The 15,387-nt window shown below is 44.1% G+C and overlaps 1 protein-coding gene across 1 annotated transcript in view; it reads right to left on the minus strand.

Annotated features, from left to right (window-relative positions):
• Positions 1 to 10,055: 10,055 nt before the first annotated feature.
• BZW1 (basic leucine zipper and W2 domains 1) overlaps positions 10,056 to 15,387 on the minus strand; it is a 50,497-nt gene continuing 45,165 nt past the window's right edge. The window contains exons 9-12 of the mRNA XM_085649033.1: positions 12,714 to 12,860; positions 11,987 to 12,125; positions 11,057 to 11,179; positions 10,056 to 10,529 (exon numbers count right to left, since the gene is read on the minus strand). Coding sequence (XP_085505159.1) covers positions 10,498 to 10,529; positions 11,057 to 11,179; positions 11,987 to 12,125; positions 12,714 to 12,860 — 441 coding nt within the window. The 3' untranslated portion in view covers positions 10,056 to 10,497. The remainder of the gene's footprint in view (positions 10,530 to 11,056; positions 11,180 to 11,986; positions 12,126 to 12,713; positions 12,861 to 15,387) is intronic.

The raw sequence follows: 15,387 nt of genomic DNA on the forward strand, positions 1-15,387 counted from the left end.
GCCATCCTTCTTGAGAATTAAGAAGTACATAAAGTACACACCAGCCCCTTGATATTGTAAAGGGACTGCTTCTATAGCTTCCTTTTGCTTGAGAAGGTTGAGATGTTCTTGTGTCATTGCGTGTGATCTTGGAAGAACGTTTGGGGGAAGTGTAAGTTCCAGGCAGTAACCACATTGGATAATTAGAACACCACATTTGTGTGAGGTTATTGTATTCCAGACAGGTAGAAATTGGGAGAGACCCCCCCGATAGGAGTAGAATGATCGGGGGTAGCAGAAGGAAGTCACGGATTGTTGTTTGCAGGGGGAAGTGCGTGTTGAGTTGCCTCTTCGCTTTCAGTGGTTACCTCTAAAATAGCCTCTAGATGAGAACGTTCGGCTGTGGCCTTTGTAAGTGGAGCCACCCCTGTAAAAGGAGCAATGAAAGGATCTGCCATTTGAAGGTAATTGTAAAGCCCCCATGGTCATGGCAACCTCCGTGTCTTTAATTTTTTCTAGCCAAATGTCCACTGCTTGGCCGAAGGTGTTCTTTGCCAAATGGTTGAGAATAGAAGCTTGAACCTCCGGTTTGAATCCTGAAATTCTCAACGAAGCATGCCTGCATACCAGCACGCTAGTGTGGACTGCGCGTGCTGCGGCGCACCTGATGGAGGTATTGGTGATTAATTTACACTCGTGAATAAGGTCATTAGCTTTTAATTTGTGTTCATCAGGCAGAAACTGCATTTGTTTCTCTAGCTCGTCGTAATGAGCTCAGTTATAGTGAGCTAACGAAGCTTGCGCATTAGCAATGCACCAATGATTGGCCGCTTGTGACATTACCCTTTTGCCCGAGGCAATTCATTTTGACTCCTTATCAGGAGGAGGGGCCTTACATGTAGTCTGAGTCAGCTATCTTGCGAGCGTTGGGAACGACAAAAGAGTCTAAAGGCAGCTGACCTTTGATATAAGCGGGTGAGTAGGTGCTGGCTTATACTTTTTCTCCACCCTGTGTGTAATAATTCTTGCCCTCACGGGATCTTTAAAGATCTCATCTGTATGCTCAAGAATCCCTTTGAGCATTGGTAGTGTACGAGGAGCTCTGAGAGAAGCTTAGGGTTTTGAAGAAATCCTCTTCTAGGGCCTTTATGTAGCTCCACCCCATAATTAGCAGCCCTGTTAAGTAGCTCAATGTATCCTATGTGGTCGTCGGGTGGTGAGGGTTTGGCAGGACATAGATCAAACTCATTATTAATGTACGGATCAGTGTCAGTCTTCACATGGGTCAGTATCCTGTGGCCTACCCCCTTCATCCTGTGGGTCAGGTGATAGTGGTAAATTTGTGGGTGTGATGAACAAATTGGGATCAGTGGGCAAAGGAAGTGGAATGTAAGGCGGAAAAGGGTTAGTACCCACATTTTTTCCTCTTAAGAGGAATGTGGTAATCCTCCTGCAGGCCCATTTTCCTCTTTACTGGTAAATTGGCATGAATATGTCCAGTGTCTGGATTACCAGTTTTTTGTTTCGAATCAGAGAGCGGAACGTCGGACAGATTTTCTTGATGCAGACCTTGGCACAAAGGCAGATGAGTGACCAGAGCCTTTTACTTGGCTTGCTGGGGCAAGGGGGTTTCTGTACCTACAGTACGCTGACCCAGTGTAACTTGCTCAACTTCCATGTCGGAGTCGTCCTCGGACACAGATATGCTCTGCTTCTTCGGCTCCTTGAGTGTGGTATTCTTCTGTCGGAATCTTCGCTGAAGAGGTCAGGTTCAGAGCCGCTCTGATGTTGCATTTCGTGATGTCGAGCCAGACGGTAACGGAGCGTCTTTTTTGACTGGAATGATTGACATGTGTCGCAGTCTTTTTTGGTGTGTTCTGGGGATAGGTAGAGGTTGACACTTTGTGCAAGTCGGTGCGTGGAAACTTAACGCAAAACCCTGGACGGGGCTTGAATGGAGTCTGTTCCATCAACTGCTAGCAAGCTTGACGTGGGGTAGGCCCAACGGCCCGCCACGAGTTTTCCGATCGAAGACGTTTGATTAGAAATTACACGCAAAATGGGAAACGCAATCGAGAAATGATACAATTGAGTAGTGGATTGCGTGTTGAAGGGAACCTGAGAAAGTGACGAACAAAAGCGCAGCAATTCACATCTGAACCAGATAGCACTGATGTAGCGCCTAAAGGTTTGAAAATTGTAGGGGTTCATCATATTCACTGTTAGTTGGCACCCGCATATAATGAATGTATCTTTAGCAATGCTGCGTGAAACGTATTAAGAAATGTGTTAGCTATATCGCAATGTAGAAGAATTGGGAGACGCGAAAATGTATAAGGGAATGTATTTAGCAAAATGCATAACGATAAGTTTGTTTAATGCAATGTACTAGACTAAACGTGTAACCTGATTTAATTAATTCATGTATGTCGTTTATCCACGTATGTGAAAGTAAAAGCACTAATGTTAGAATGTATTTTAATAGTGTGTTTAACCTAGTAGAGGCCCGAAGTCACATATTGTTGAAGAGAAAGGCCTGGTATTTATGTTAACAATTACGGTAGGCCGCAAGCGATTTATTCTAGTAGAGGTTTTGGGCTGCAGTAAATCGTAGAGTTAAAAGATGCGAAGTATTTCTCTATCCCATGATCTCACCGCAGGTGCAAGGACAGTTGGTTCGTTAGTACAAAGGTCTGTCTAACAGTTGAATTATGGAGGAAGCCAGACATGGGAGTGCATTGGAATGTGCCAATCGCAGCTCCTAGTGCCGACGGTGTCTGGGACTCAAGGCCAAGCTGATGGAAGATGGACGGAGCCGGATGGAAAATTACTGGAAGAAGACCTGGTTGAGGAGGTGTGCCGGAGGGCGTGTTCTGTGTTTTAGGGTTTCGTATTAGGGACAGCGCCCCGAGGGTTGAGAAGAGGTAGGTGAGGAGCTAGAAGGAACGTGTTTTAGATCAAGCTCTCCAAGTGAAGACTTGTAAGGAAGTTCACTTCTGACACCTTTTCAGGATCTCTTGGGTCTTAAGGGAATGGTAAGCAGGGATGTCATCTAGCATAGAGTAGGGACAGAAATGCTTTGGTTTAATGATTCCCAATATCGACATTAGCTTGGTAGTTCTCTACCTCATGCTTTTAGAAGCTGTACTTTTGTTCATATTCAGTCGTATGCGGATTCTTCGTAGAGTGGCATTTGCATTAGTACCCATTTACCTGTTGAGCCTTGTGCTAAGGTGCATGTATCTGCAGATGTTTTTCTTGATAATAAAATCCCGAGAGAAATAGAAATTGACTTTCGAGTCTTCAATTATGTCAAATTGTGGAAAGTATTCTTTGATAATTGTTTGCTCCCTCCACGCTATTAGGCAAGTAAAAAGATCCAGTCGACCAGAGTGGGTTCTTGAGATAAATGGATACTAGAAAATTGGGCCCCAGCAGTTGGTAGCAGAGGATGGTTACTTCCGATAGCGAGGGACGATAAGATAAGTGATCCTTGAGACCCATAGACGATGAGTAATGGTGAATCATTAGATGGTGAGCGGCAGACGACTGCGGATGATGAACATAGACAGCGAGTAGCAGTGCAGCAGGAAGCAGCAGTTCGTGGAGTGAGTATGAACAGGATGAGATGTGTAGATTGCGGTGTTGATTTGTTGTGTGATGTCTTGCGGAGTTAGAGTGAATGTTGAGTGATTGTGAGATCAGGCTGTGAGCGCGCACAGCCCGGGAATTGTGGTGTAGAAGACATCGATCACCTGGACCGAGATAGGGGGAGCGAATGTGTGAGTGCATGACAACTCTACGCTGGTCGTGGGTTGCTGTATGTGGATTTGAGTATTTGTAACCTATCAGAGGCGAAGTTTCTGCCCGGACGGGCACAGAGTTGCCAACCGAGGTCAACAATTTCGAGAGACTGTGGACAAACAGTCAGAGGCTGTGGACAGACAGCCAGAGAAGTAACTTGTTTGGGATAAACGGTTATTTCAGTGTATGAATGGGACGAGTGCAGGCGTGAGACGCAAACAGTAAGGAAAGGGAACTGCTGCGAACACAGGAAAGGTGCCGTCAGAGTGTGTCGCGCTGTGATAGGTTGGTTGGTGTTAGTCGCGCTGTTATTGGAGGGTTAGACATCAAGAGGTAAACAGCGTGTGAGATCGAATTGTGTCAGTCATGAAGTGTTTTAAGGTCTTTCAAGAATTGTGTAGAGGCGATAAACATGTGGTTACTCGAGAGGGAGAAGAAGCCCCTCCAGAGGATACTCCAGCACATTATATGGCAAAGAATGTGGGATTGCATACGATCATTTGGCTTGAGAATTGGCATAAAAGGACTCAAAGTGAAGGGGAATTAGCATTCCCGAGGTATGGCTCGTTCAGGCTAGCAGTGTTGTACCAGTTGAAATCTGTAATGGCAGGCTTACGACCTTTGCCAAGGCCAACACAGTTCGAAGCACTACATACGTGGATTAGAGCAGCGCATGATAGGGATAGAGGAAGGAATCAGGAAAGGGTGAAGGTCGATCAGGGCTTACCAGGATGCTAGATGGGACGCAGCAGAGAAAAGGTAGAGAGTGCAGGCGATAGAGGGAGAGAGACTGTATCCCTTATTGATCACATCAGAGGGGGTAAGGAATGCAAAGCCAGAAGAAGAGGAGGATGAGTGTGAGATAGACGATGACTTATTGGAAAGATTGTTGCCAGAGAGACCACCTCCGTATAATCCGGAGGTCCCAGAGGGGACATTGGTTCAAATAGAAGATGCTAGAGGAGTAACAAGCCATCCAGAAATGAGAGTAGAAGGAAGACTCAATAGGAACAGAGAGTACGAGGAGCCCGTCCGAGGCAATCATAAAGGGTGAGGGAGAGAGGTTACCGGATGCTTTTAAGGTACCGGTTACCATTGGACCCATTGTTTCGATTTACCACCCAGATACAGAGGAGGGCGAAAACCCAGAGCAGACAGCCGAGGGGGTTAGGAGAGAGGTCACAGAAAGTGGCCAAACGGGTGCAATGGCCCGGAATCCGAACCCTATAGAATGGAGTACAGCCATGTCAGATTCATCTGGGGAACAAAGAGAGCAGAGACCAGAGAGGTCGAGGTCCCTGATGGAGTCGAGATCAGATTTACGATCATGGGTACCGCCCCTGAGAGGCCAGGACCCAAGGGTAAGAATGGCAGAGAGAGCAGGTCAGCTTCGGAGATCGGTCCGCTCCAAGGGAAATGTTCCGAGAAGGGAGGTCGCAGGACCATGAATGTGAGGAAGACGGTAGAGGAAGGGTGGTCTGCCGAGAGGTGCTGAAAGGAGCCCTGGGAGCCGGGATGATAGATGTAGTAAGGTTAAAAGCAGAAGTGGATGAGATAATAAGCGGAAGCTTATCCCTTGAGAGAGTGGTAACATATGGACCGGATGAAACTCTGTGGCGAAGGATGTGACTCAGAAGGCACGAGTTGTACATGAGAAATTGTCAGAATTGGCTAGGCGATACGAGGTAGATTTGTCTAAAACTAAAGCATTGCAAGGAAGCCATAGGTTGCAGTACAGTGACCAGGAATTGGAGGAGAAAAGGTTTGTCGGATTGAGGGCCCATAGCAGAGATTTGATCCTAGCCATGCGTATATGGATGACGTTTGATAAATGGGAAGAAAAATGGTCCAGGAAGAAAAGCTCTAGGGGAATGATAGGAGGGACCCCACCTCCGGGTGGAGGGCAGATAAAGATAGGGAATTTCCCTTTAAAGGAAGTGCAGAATGGAGGATACATGTACGTACCCTGGAGCAGGGGCAATTTGGCGGCTTTTACCAATGATTTCCCCCGGCTTAGGGAGAAACCAGTAGAGTGGTATAAGCAGGTTGATCGGTTTGATAAAATCTCAAAGGTATTGTGGACCGATCTGAATACTTTATTCGACATCGTGGTCCCGGGAGATTTGTTGGCGGCATGTAAGACTGCCATTGATTGGCCAACTCAAGAGCCTGAGAGAAATGCATATACGAATGGCCCATCACCGGCAGTAATGAGGATGTATGATCGAGTGATTGCCTGGTTGAAGGAGAAAGTCTCACCCCAAGACAACGATTGGGTAAAGATAGACAGGACAGTGCAGGAACCCAAGGAAACGGTACATGAATTCTATGAGGGACTCTTGCAGGCTTTTAAGCAGTACAGTGGCTTAGATGCGTTGGACCCAAAGGATATGGGACAGTTTGTTTCAAAGTTTGTGTTGGGATTGAGGCCAGAAGTTAGCCTTATGATACAGCAGCATTTGATTTGCTGGCAGAATAAACCGGTTGACGAGATTTTGCGCTACGCTAGGTACTGTACGGATGAGATTGAATCCAAGCATAGGAAATTGAAGGATAACTTGATGCTTCTTCAGATGCAAACCGCTTAGGGACAGCCTAATGGGGGAGCCTTGGTAAGGAGACAGGGGAATTATCAGGCGGGAAATCAGAATGTTCCGGGGCAGGGAAGGCCAAGGCCAATAGACCCTAGGACAGATGTGGCGGCATTGAAAAGGACTACAGCATGTCATCAGGTTGGACACTGGAGACGCGTGTGTCTCCTGAACCCATGGAATCAGATGCAGCCGGAAGGAGAAGTAGTTCAGGTCCCTGGGGCGGACAGTAACTAGACCTAGGACGATGAAAAGGGGGGGGGGGGGCTGGTGTTCCGCAGGTGCAGGTTCCCCAGCCACCCAGAATACAGACTGTACAGCAGGGAGCTCACACTTATTTGCAGATGCCAATGTTTGAAGTGAGTGAGGGAAATGATACAAGCTTGTTGGCACGATTAGGGTCAAAAGGAGACGCGGATTGTATGCTTAGGGCCATTCTAGAAGTAGATCAGGCAGGGCCCTTTGTGGAAGCAGATCTTGATGGTCACCCTACAACCTTTTTGGTTGATACGGGGGCTACCAGATCGACCATAAGGTCGGCAGTGGTTCCACGGTTGGCCCTTTCTGGACAAAGTATCCAGGTTGTTGGAGTGGCAAATAAGAAGTTGGTTAGTCCACTGACGGAGCCAATTCCAATCAGGATAGGAAATTTCAGTGACCAACACCAGTTCGTGGTGTGTGACTGTAGTCCGGTTTGCTTGTTAGGAAGAGATCTACTGTGCAAGCTCAACTGTACAATCTACTGTACCCCAAAAGGAGTGGAGGTACAGACGAGAGACGATAATGCGACCTTTAAGGTTGCAAATCAGCGTGTGTGCGTGGAAATGTACCCAGCATCAACGGTGGAAGAGCTTCCACTTGATCTGAGGGACTCGGTGTCCATTGACGCATGGGACCTTAGTGGTGAGGAGATTCGTTTAGTCAATGGAGTAGATCCAATGAAAATGCAGATTAAACCAAATGTAGAATTTCCGAGGACACCCCAGTACAAGTTATCCCCTGAAACTATCGCAGGGATTAAACCTGTGATTGAGTCTATGATCAGGCAGGGAATACTGATGGAGATTATGGGTAGCCCATGTAATTCGCCCATTATGGGACTGCAGAAGCCAAGCGGGAAATTTAGGATTGTGCAAGACTTGCGAAAGATAAACGAAATTGTTCCATGTTGTCCAGTGGTACTGAATCCATCTGTGATCCTATTTCAGATCCCATGCGAAGCTGAATGGTTCACAGTAATTGACTTGTGTCAAGCATTTTTCTCAATTCTTTGCATGAGGACAGCAGATTTCTTTTTGCATTTAGGCTGGAAATCACTTGGAGATCAAGCTCTCCAAGTGAAGACTTCTTAGGAAGTTCACTTGTGACACCTTTTCAGGATCTCTTGGGTCTTAAGGGAATGGTAAGCAGGGATGTCATCTAGCATAGAGTAGGGACAGAAATGCTTTGGTTTAATGATTCCTAATATCAACATTAGCTTGGTAGTTATCTACCTCATGCTTTTAGAAGCTGTACTTTTGTTCATATTCAGTTGTATGCGGATTCTTCGCAGAGTGGTATTAGTACCCATTTACCCGTTGAGCCTTGTGCTAAGGTGCTTGTATTTGCAGATGTTTCTTGATAATAAAATCCCGAGAGAAATAGAAATTGACTTTCGAGTCTTCAATTATGTCAAATTGCGGAAAGTATTCTTTGATAATTGTGTTTGCTCCCTCCACGCTATTAGGCAAGTAAAAAGATCCAGTCGACCAGAGAGGGTTCTTGAGATAAATGGATACCAGAAAATTGGGCCCCAACAGCAACAAAACGAAAAATTGAGTCGAAGCCCATGCACACCATCACTGAAAGGAGGAGTCACCTACCTCGTGACTGGAAAATACTTCAAAGAAAATCAAAATGCAAACATCCGGACCCAACACTAGATGGCTATGCAAAGCATGTGATCTACAGCTCACATGCCTCGAACATGGTGTTATTTTTCTAAAATGGTAGAGTATCTCATTTATTGACTGTACAACAAATGCTTAACACTACCCTCTGATGAGCCTTAACTGCTCGCCCATACTACCACATATAGATCATTTGTGACTATTAATTTAATCCCTGCAAACCAATAAGGGCTGTCTGGACTTTCTGCAGTGTACCTCATTTTGGTACACTATATGGAAAGCCAGTTTCTTACAGCAACTGTCTCCCAGTTTCTCACTAAGCTCCAAGCTACCCTTCATCCAAGTGACAGCAGGAAACACTGCAGCACTATCCATTCCTCATCCACCAGAAGTCCACATCCTAAGGAGCAGAAATTTCAAGTGAGCAGGGAATGCCGCTCGACAGATAGGAAAACCTTATCAGGTTGGTATGACTAGAGGCTGCGATCAGAAGAAAAATTCTTTCTAGGATACAAGGCACAGGTTTATCACATGGTATTTAACTTTTATATGTGCAACAATAAAACTCTTTAAAACGGAACCAAAGTCACCAAGTAACAGCGATCATTTACAATGCTTTGCTATTGTATGTGACTGCAACCAACAAATGTTTTCACTTAACAGATTGAGCTGGCCTGTTCGGCGCTTCACACTTCCAGAGCTACCGCTAAATTGAACTCCACGGGAAAATGCAAATCTCTGGCACTGATGTGTGCCCCACACGGTGAGCACATGTTCCAGGTTTGAAAATTATCCACATTTAGTTTTGCTTTAATTTCCAGGCAGATGCGTGGGTAGAAAAATCAGTTTGGATTACATTAGTGCAATGTGACATGCACCTTGCGTTTCCAATTTTAGGTGTTAGGCGCCTTAAGGACAAGACTAAAGATATTTATCTGTTCCCACTGCCGACTATTTCAGTGGCTTAGTTTCTATGTCTTAATAAGTGACATTAAGGTCCGGCTGGCTTTCAGGACCAAAGTAGAAATGCAGATGTAAGTTTCACGTCCCCTGTATTACAGAGGTTGGTTTGTCTTTAATCACTGAAAATACCCTCCTTTGCTGGTCACTCTCAGTGGGTGCACATCCAAATCACTAAATTGCTTGTCACAGTTCTAACAGTCTATACCTGTTTGTTACTAATGGAGGATACAAGGCATAGGCTGTACATTGATACGATTAAGTGCAGGATCAAAGTTTAGATACCTAAAGCAAAACGTTTAATACAAGTAAAAAGAAAAACATGGCCAAAAACGATTGTAAATAAATTGGGTCTTCCAGAAAACATTGTCAAACAGTTTTTTTTTTTTTTTTTAACAGATGTAGGCAACAACTCACGTTTTCAAAATAATTGTGCATTTGTAGTACTAAACTGGTTGGGCTGCAAATCCATCACAATTTAATACATATATTAAGTGTAGTAAGATACTCTGTGGCGAGACTGATGGTAGAGTAACGCTCCACATGAGGGAAGAGTCAAATTAACAACAAAAGAAATAGGAGTTTTTGCTCCCAAAGTTCTGCATGAGTTTATGTAGATGTGCTACTCTGTTCATGATTACATTAACCATATTGCATTTCCTTGGATTACTGCTGCATGGGAACGTTACTCACATTTATCAAAAGGATCTTTATTACTAGGATAAAGAGTCCGACAGCGCAAGTGAACACTTTTGTAAATCAGAGCATTGATTATTCAGATCAGGAAAGCACAAAAATAATCTAAAAACAAAGTAAATTTGACTTTGAACACTTCATATAAAAGTCATTTTTAATTTTGGATTATCGCCATTTAATTTGCAAATAGTTTGTCCATAACAAATTTGCCAAATCATAAGTACTTGTAAACTTTATTTATGTAGAAAACCTGGGGGGTAAAATGAATTGCTCATTTTGAAAGGCCTTAAATTACATTATTACAGTAGAAAATACAGGAGGTAGAATATAACTGAAGGGGAATAATGTAACATCTGATTCAAATCTTGTCATCCTGCTGCTACTTAAAACATGGTTTGAAAACTAAACCGACATTACTTCACCACAGAAACAATTAAAATAAAAATTTGCCATGAAAGCCCTTATATCATGCTTGATACAGGAGGTAGGATGTAAAAACCAGGACACATAATGAGACGAGATGCAACAGTTTTATCTACAGCTCCTGTGTTTGCTTACTGGGGACATGGTTTAACAACTCAATCACCCTCTTCGGTTTCAGACTCTGATTCTGTTGGATAGAAATAAACACGTTAGCAGTATTAAAATAATCAGCAAAATAGGTTAAACACGCAAGTCACTCCCATCTTTTGCATTTCCAATACTGCAAGACAAGACTGACAGAAGAAACCATGCAGTGTACTGCAGTGCCTGCCAGACCCATTCAAAGACATGGCCATATTAATCTGTGGAAAACCAAGCTAATGAAATTTAACTTGGACTACGAATGAACTGCCAGGGGTAAACTGCTAATGCAATGTTTAAAGTATCACATTAAAGTGCACTACTAAAAAGGCATTCTGTAGTAACCGTTTAGGGGGAAGGAGTTTCTAAAACTCGACAACCAGAAACGGTGTTAAAATGCCTGAGCCATTTTCTTATTCAATTCGAAGCACTATTTTCCTACCATACTTTTGCAAGGGAATGACCACAGCTGGATTACCTGCAGTCTCAATTAATGCACCATACAACCCCCCCCCCCCCTTGTGTCAAGTTCAGACTAGTCTGGGTAGTTCATTGGACACAGAAAGAGCTTACCTTCTTCAGCATTCTTCAGCCATTCTACAAATTTTTTCATTTGTTCCAGAAAGACACTTTTCCCCTTAGCAAGATGTGCGTCTTTATACCATTTCAAGATGGGCTCCTCGCTCAGAACTTCAGCTGAAAGTTAAATCAATTAGGTCAAATGGAATGGCATTAGCTTTTGTGGTTGTGCAGCTTCAATATCAGCAGACATGCAAGTTGGCCACTACAACAGCACATCATATTATCAGTGTGATGCTAGAAGCTGGACATGCACCAAGCTTGCTTTAATGTATAATACATTAAAGATAAGTTTTTAAACGATATTTAGCCAACGTGTTACTGCTCTTCGCTTTCCACAAGAACAGTCTAAAATGTTAACGTTTTCAGCTGAGATTTACAATCCAGATATCTAAAATTTTATAAATCAGAAGTATTTGCTTCAATTCTGACAATGTGAACTCAGAACTGGAAAACAGGTATGGCAGTCTTCTGGAGGAAAACTGGTCATTTAGTAACAGCGTATTTGCAACATGGTCTTACCTCATACTGCAAACCAAGCAATCCGTAGCCTCCTCAATACTGCACTTGTGCGTATTCTTGGTACCAAAAGTACATAAACTGTCCTAGGTGTCTGTTTTGAAGAGTCCTTGTTGGCAACTGCCAATTGTCATAGTACAACGTTTGGCATGGTTACACCAGGTTACAAAAAAAATGCCCATTCACCTCCCCTCAAGAAAAAACAGTTGAGTGCCTTATGCGAGGTCAGTGAGATAAGACAAAGGAATGCATTTATATATTTTTTCCCCTTAAGAGGAGCATTACGGAGGAGGGAATGTTTCTAAACATTTGAAACAAAGACATGTATACCATAATGCACAAGATGTTTAGCAGTTCAAACAGGAGCAAAAAAAAAAAAAAGGGGGGTAGGAAACCCCCACATACCTTTATAAAAAAGCACCACGATTTTCTGGAAGGACTTCATGAAGTGAATGTTGTCATAACAGTACTCCTGAATCTTCAGCAGCAGAGTCAGCTCGGACTGACCTTGGGTAGTAAAGGCAGCAAGGAGAGGGCTGTATTGCTAGAAAAGTTGCAAAGGGTCACCGACCACAACAAACCAGTGTGTAAATATAAAAGTACAACAAGCAACACATGACCTTTTAGGCAACAAATCAGATTTGGGAGGACAAAAAGCAACATTCTATTCCCACCGCACTAGAAGCCCAAGTTAACAACAGGTCAGCTACTCTGATTCACTGCATAGTAGCCGGTCAGACTGCATGAAAATAGGGGCCAGTCTCAGATTTGCTGAAGTGCACTGCAGCCTCATTGACTCAGGCGACTTAACCTCATACTCCGAACAGGAGGGTTGCAGATTAGGTCGAAGGCCACAGCATCTCGTACCGCTATCTATCCAGGTCAGAAATGTCCATTAAAGAGGGCCATAGAGTAAGGGGTTAAAAGAAATTGGTTTGGGGTGTTCATCCCTTCCTAAAACCACACTGTTCAAATGTTACTGCATCACAGCTTAACTCGCTGCTGTCATTCAACCGTACACACTTCATGATTAGTAGGAACATTTTTTTACACTTAAACTTTTTTTTAAATTCAGTCATAGTAATCGAGTAGTAGCAACAGTAATCGGACAGTCACAATAAGAATAATATACCTTCAAGTGCTTGATGGCTTGCTCCGTTACCAGCTCCTCCTTTTTGTTCCATTCAACAAGGCTCATAACACTGGACCACATGATACCTATTACAGTTTGTTCAGAGATGTTGTTTTTCTTCATCTCTTCCTTGACATACAAGCTAATCTATAATTAAAAAAAAGAATTAAAAAAGAAGCATAGAAATGTTGCCTTTAATTTTACTGCCAAACATTTAGAAGGATAGATTTGCAAATGGTATACAAGCATACAGCAACAAGCATTTGCAATGCAATAGGTCTCGCATTATGAAAGTGTGAGCAGTTGGCATTGCTAATAATGCAACACTAGCCATTGTAAATGATGCCATTTATATAGGGGTTTAAAATATGCATTGTCATGAACAATGACAATAGCTGAAACTTTCGCAAATGCGAGACCTATTGCATTGCAAATGCTTGTTTTGAGAGGGGGGTTGAAAGAGCCCCATACGTACTTTCACTTTAATGGTAGCCGAGCCCCTTTCTGTATATGCGGCTCGCTGTAACCTGTAAACAGCAAGCAGCGTCTAAAGAAAGGGGCACGGACACCATTAAACTGGTCTCACATTTGCGAGAGTTTGAGCTATTGGCATTATAAATGACAATGCCTTTTATAGGAGTGTTGGTTTTCAAAACACAAATAAAAGTTGTCACTTACAATACCAATAGCTTAAATTCTACAACATTTAAGCCCTATTGTATTCCAAATGCTTGTTGTGTAATGGGATCAGTGTTCTCCACTTTCGGAGAGTCTTTCGGAGTGTAACAGCTGTTACGTATTTTGTGACTCCGGACAGAAATGACTAATCAGCAGCGAAAATAGGCTTGACTATTCAACCGGACGAGTAATTCTGCAATTGTTATGGTTCTCTAAACCACAACGCTCCGGAAGTACTGTTCCTGACGTTGGGCTACCAGCCCTCTGACGTCTTGATAGGTGGGCTGCCTGAATATCGACCCCTTTCACCACTTCACTGCCAGAGTACTGGCCCAACACAGACCTGCAACCTGATCTGTAGTGCCCTGCTCCAAAACGGCTGACCTGAACAAACGCCAGTGACCCCACCAGAGTGTGTTTTTGCCATTAGATCGTGTCAGACTGTGAAGAAGCTTCTCTGTAGGGCTTGTTTTCATGCCCTCGTCTCAATTTAGATCTCCAGCGTCACAGGGAGAGACCCCAATCGGTTACACAGCTGAGCTGGTAAGGAAGATAGGCCCATGGGGGAAAATCAGCTCTCCCTGTGCTTCTTAAGGCCAGAGGGCAGCGTAACTCGTACAAACAGCCGATAGGGAAAGCAGGAAAAAATGATCTGAAAGGCAATGGTCACTGAATGCTTGGAAGGGCTGGAAAATGGGGAATTTCACACACACAAGCCACTATACAAAGCCCAAAAGTTCCCATCAGATCTATGCCTCTGAAACGCTGCGGGAAAAAGGCAGGCATTAAACCTTGCCGCAGGAAGTCAGTTGCAAATTACTAGGGAAACCTCTCAAAGTAAAACAAGCATTGGCCGTATGCGCGCCTCGCGCTTAAGTTTAAAAAAAAAAGAAAAGAAAAAAATAACTCAAACAGGTCTGTTTTTTATAAGCACCCTAGACGAGAAAGGGAGGCTATTTCCGTCATTTGTGAGCGGAATGTCACTCTGCAGGAACCTCCATCGCTTTACCAGAAGCTGCACGAATATCATCTTGGTCACTGAGCCCTTCAGCGAGCTTCATGCTGGCAGGGAACGACAAGCACGCAAACAGCAGAAAGGAATGAAGGTGTGCAACTCGCGCTGAATAACGCAAAATGAGGAGGGAATGTACAATCAGAGACGCTGACGGGAACGAAACAGGAGAAAAAAAAAAAAAAAAAAAAAAAAAAAAAGGAAAGGAGTCAGTGTGGAGGACTGACTCAATGTAACACGAGGAAGTAAGATAACATGCAAACACTGAGTAAACAAGACAAGCCCGGCGGAGCGTAGCGTGCGCGCTTGGGGGCGGGGGAGCACATTCCAGGCGGGGGAGCGGACCCTTTGAAGTGCTCCCAAAGGCGGATTGCATGGCGGCACGATGCGCGTGATTGTGCGCGTGCTAGCCATGCAATCCGCTTTTTGGGAGCACTTTTCAACCCCCTTACAATAGTCTCGCTTTGCGATCGCTTACGCGATCGCAAGGTAGAGACGTAAAAATGACAGCTCTCCATTTGGTTTACTTTATACCTATTCGAGGCCTATCAGATTTCCAGTTACTCCTGCTTTGGCGTTTTAGTCATGCTATGTTTGAGGTTACTTTAACTAAAATTAAGCTAGCATATGTAGGCTAGCTCCTAATCACAGGCAGATCGGTAATTCTCTACAGCAGCAAGGTGGCAGAGGGCTTTCTGCGACTTCAGCCTAGCATGGAGGGAGCAGGGCAACCCTGCAGTGGTTCCAGTCCAGGCTTCAGTATCTTAGCCTTTCAAAGTGCTTGTGCACAGTACCACCTTGGTAATAAACGATGAACAAACTACAGGCTGAGGCAGCCAGTGTTTTTACTCCATGGCCTATCCAATCAGGAAGCCTGCAATTAAATCCCAGGGAGTATTCTTCCCCTAATTAAACTCACATTTAGAGGTTCTGCTGTTCACCTGAATGCTGCCTTGGTGAGCCATTTTACAGGGGGTTGATGTA

The sequence above is a fragment of the Triturus cristatus genome, chromosome 3_2 (assembly GCF_964204655.1).
Source record: "Triturus cristatus chromosome 3_2, aTriCri1.1, whole genome shotgun sequence".
NCBI classification, from domain to species: domain Eukaryota; kingdom Metazoa; phylum Chordata; class Amphibia; order Caudata; family Salamandridae; genus Triturus; species Triturus cristatus.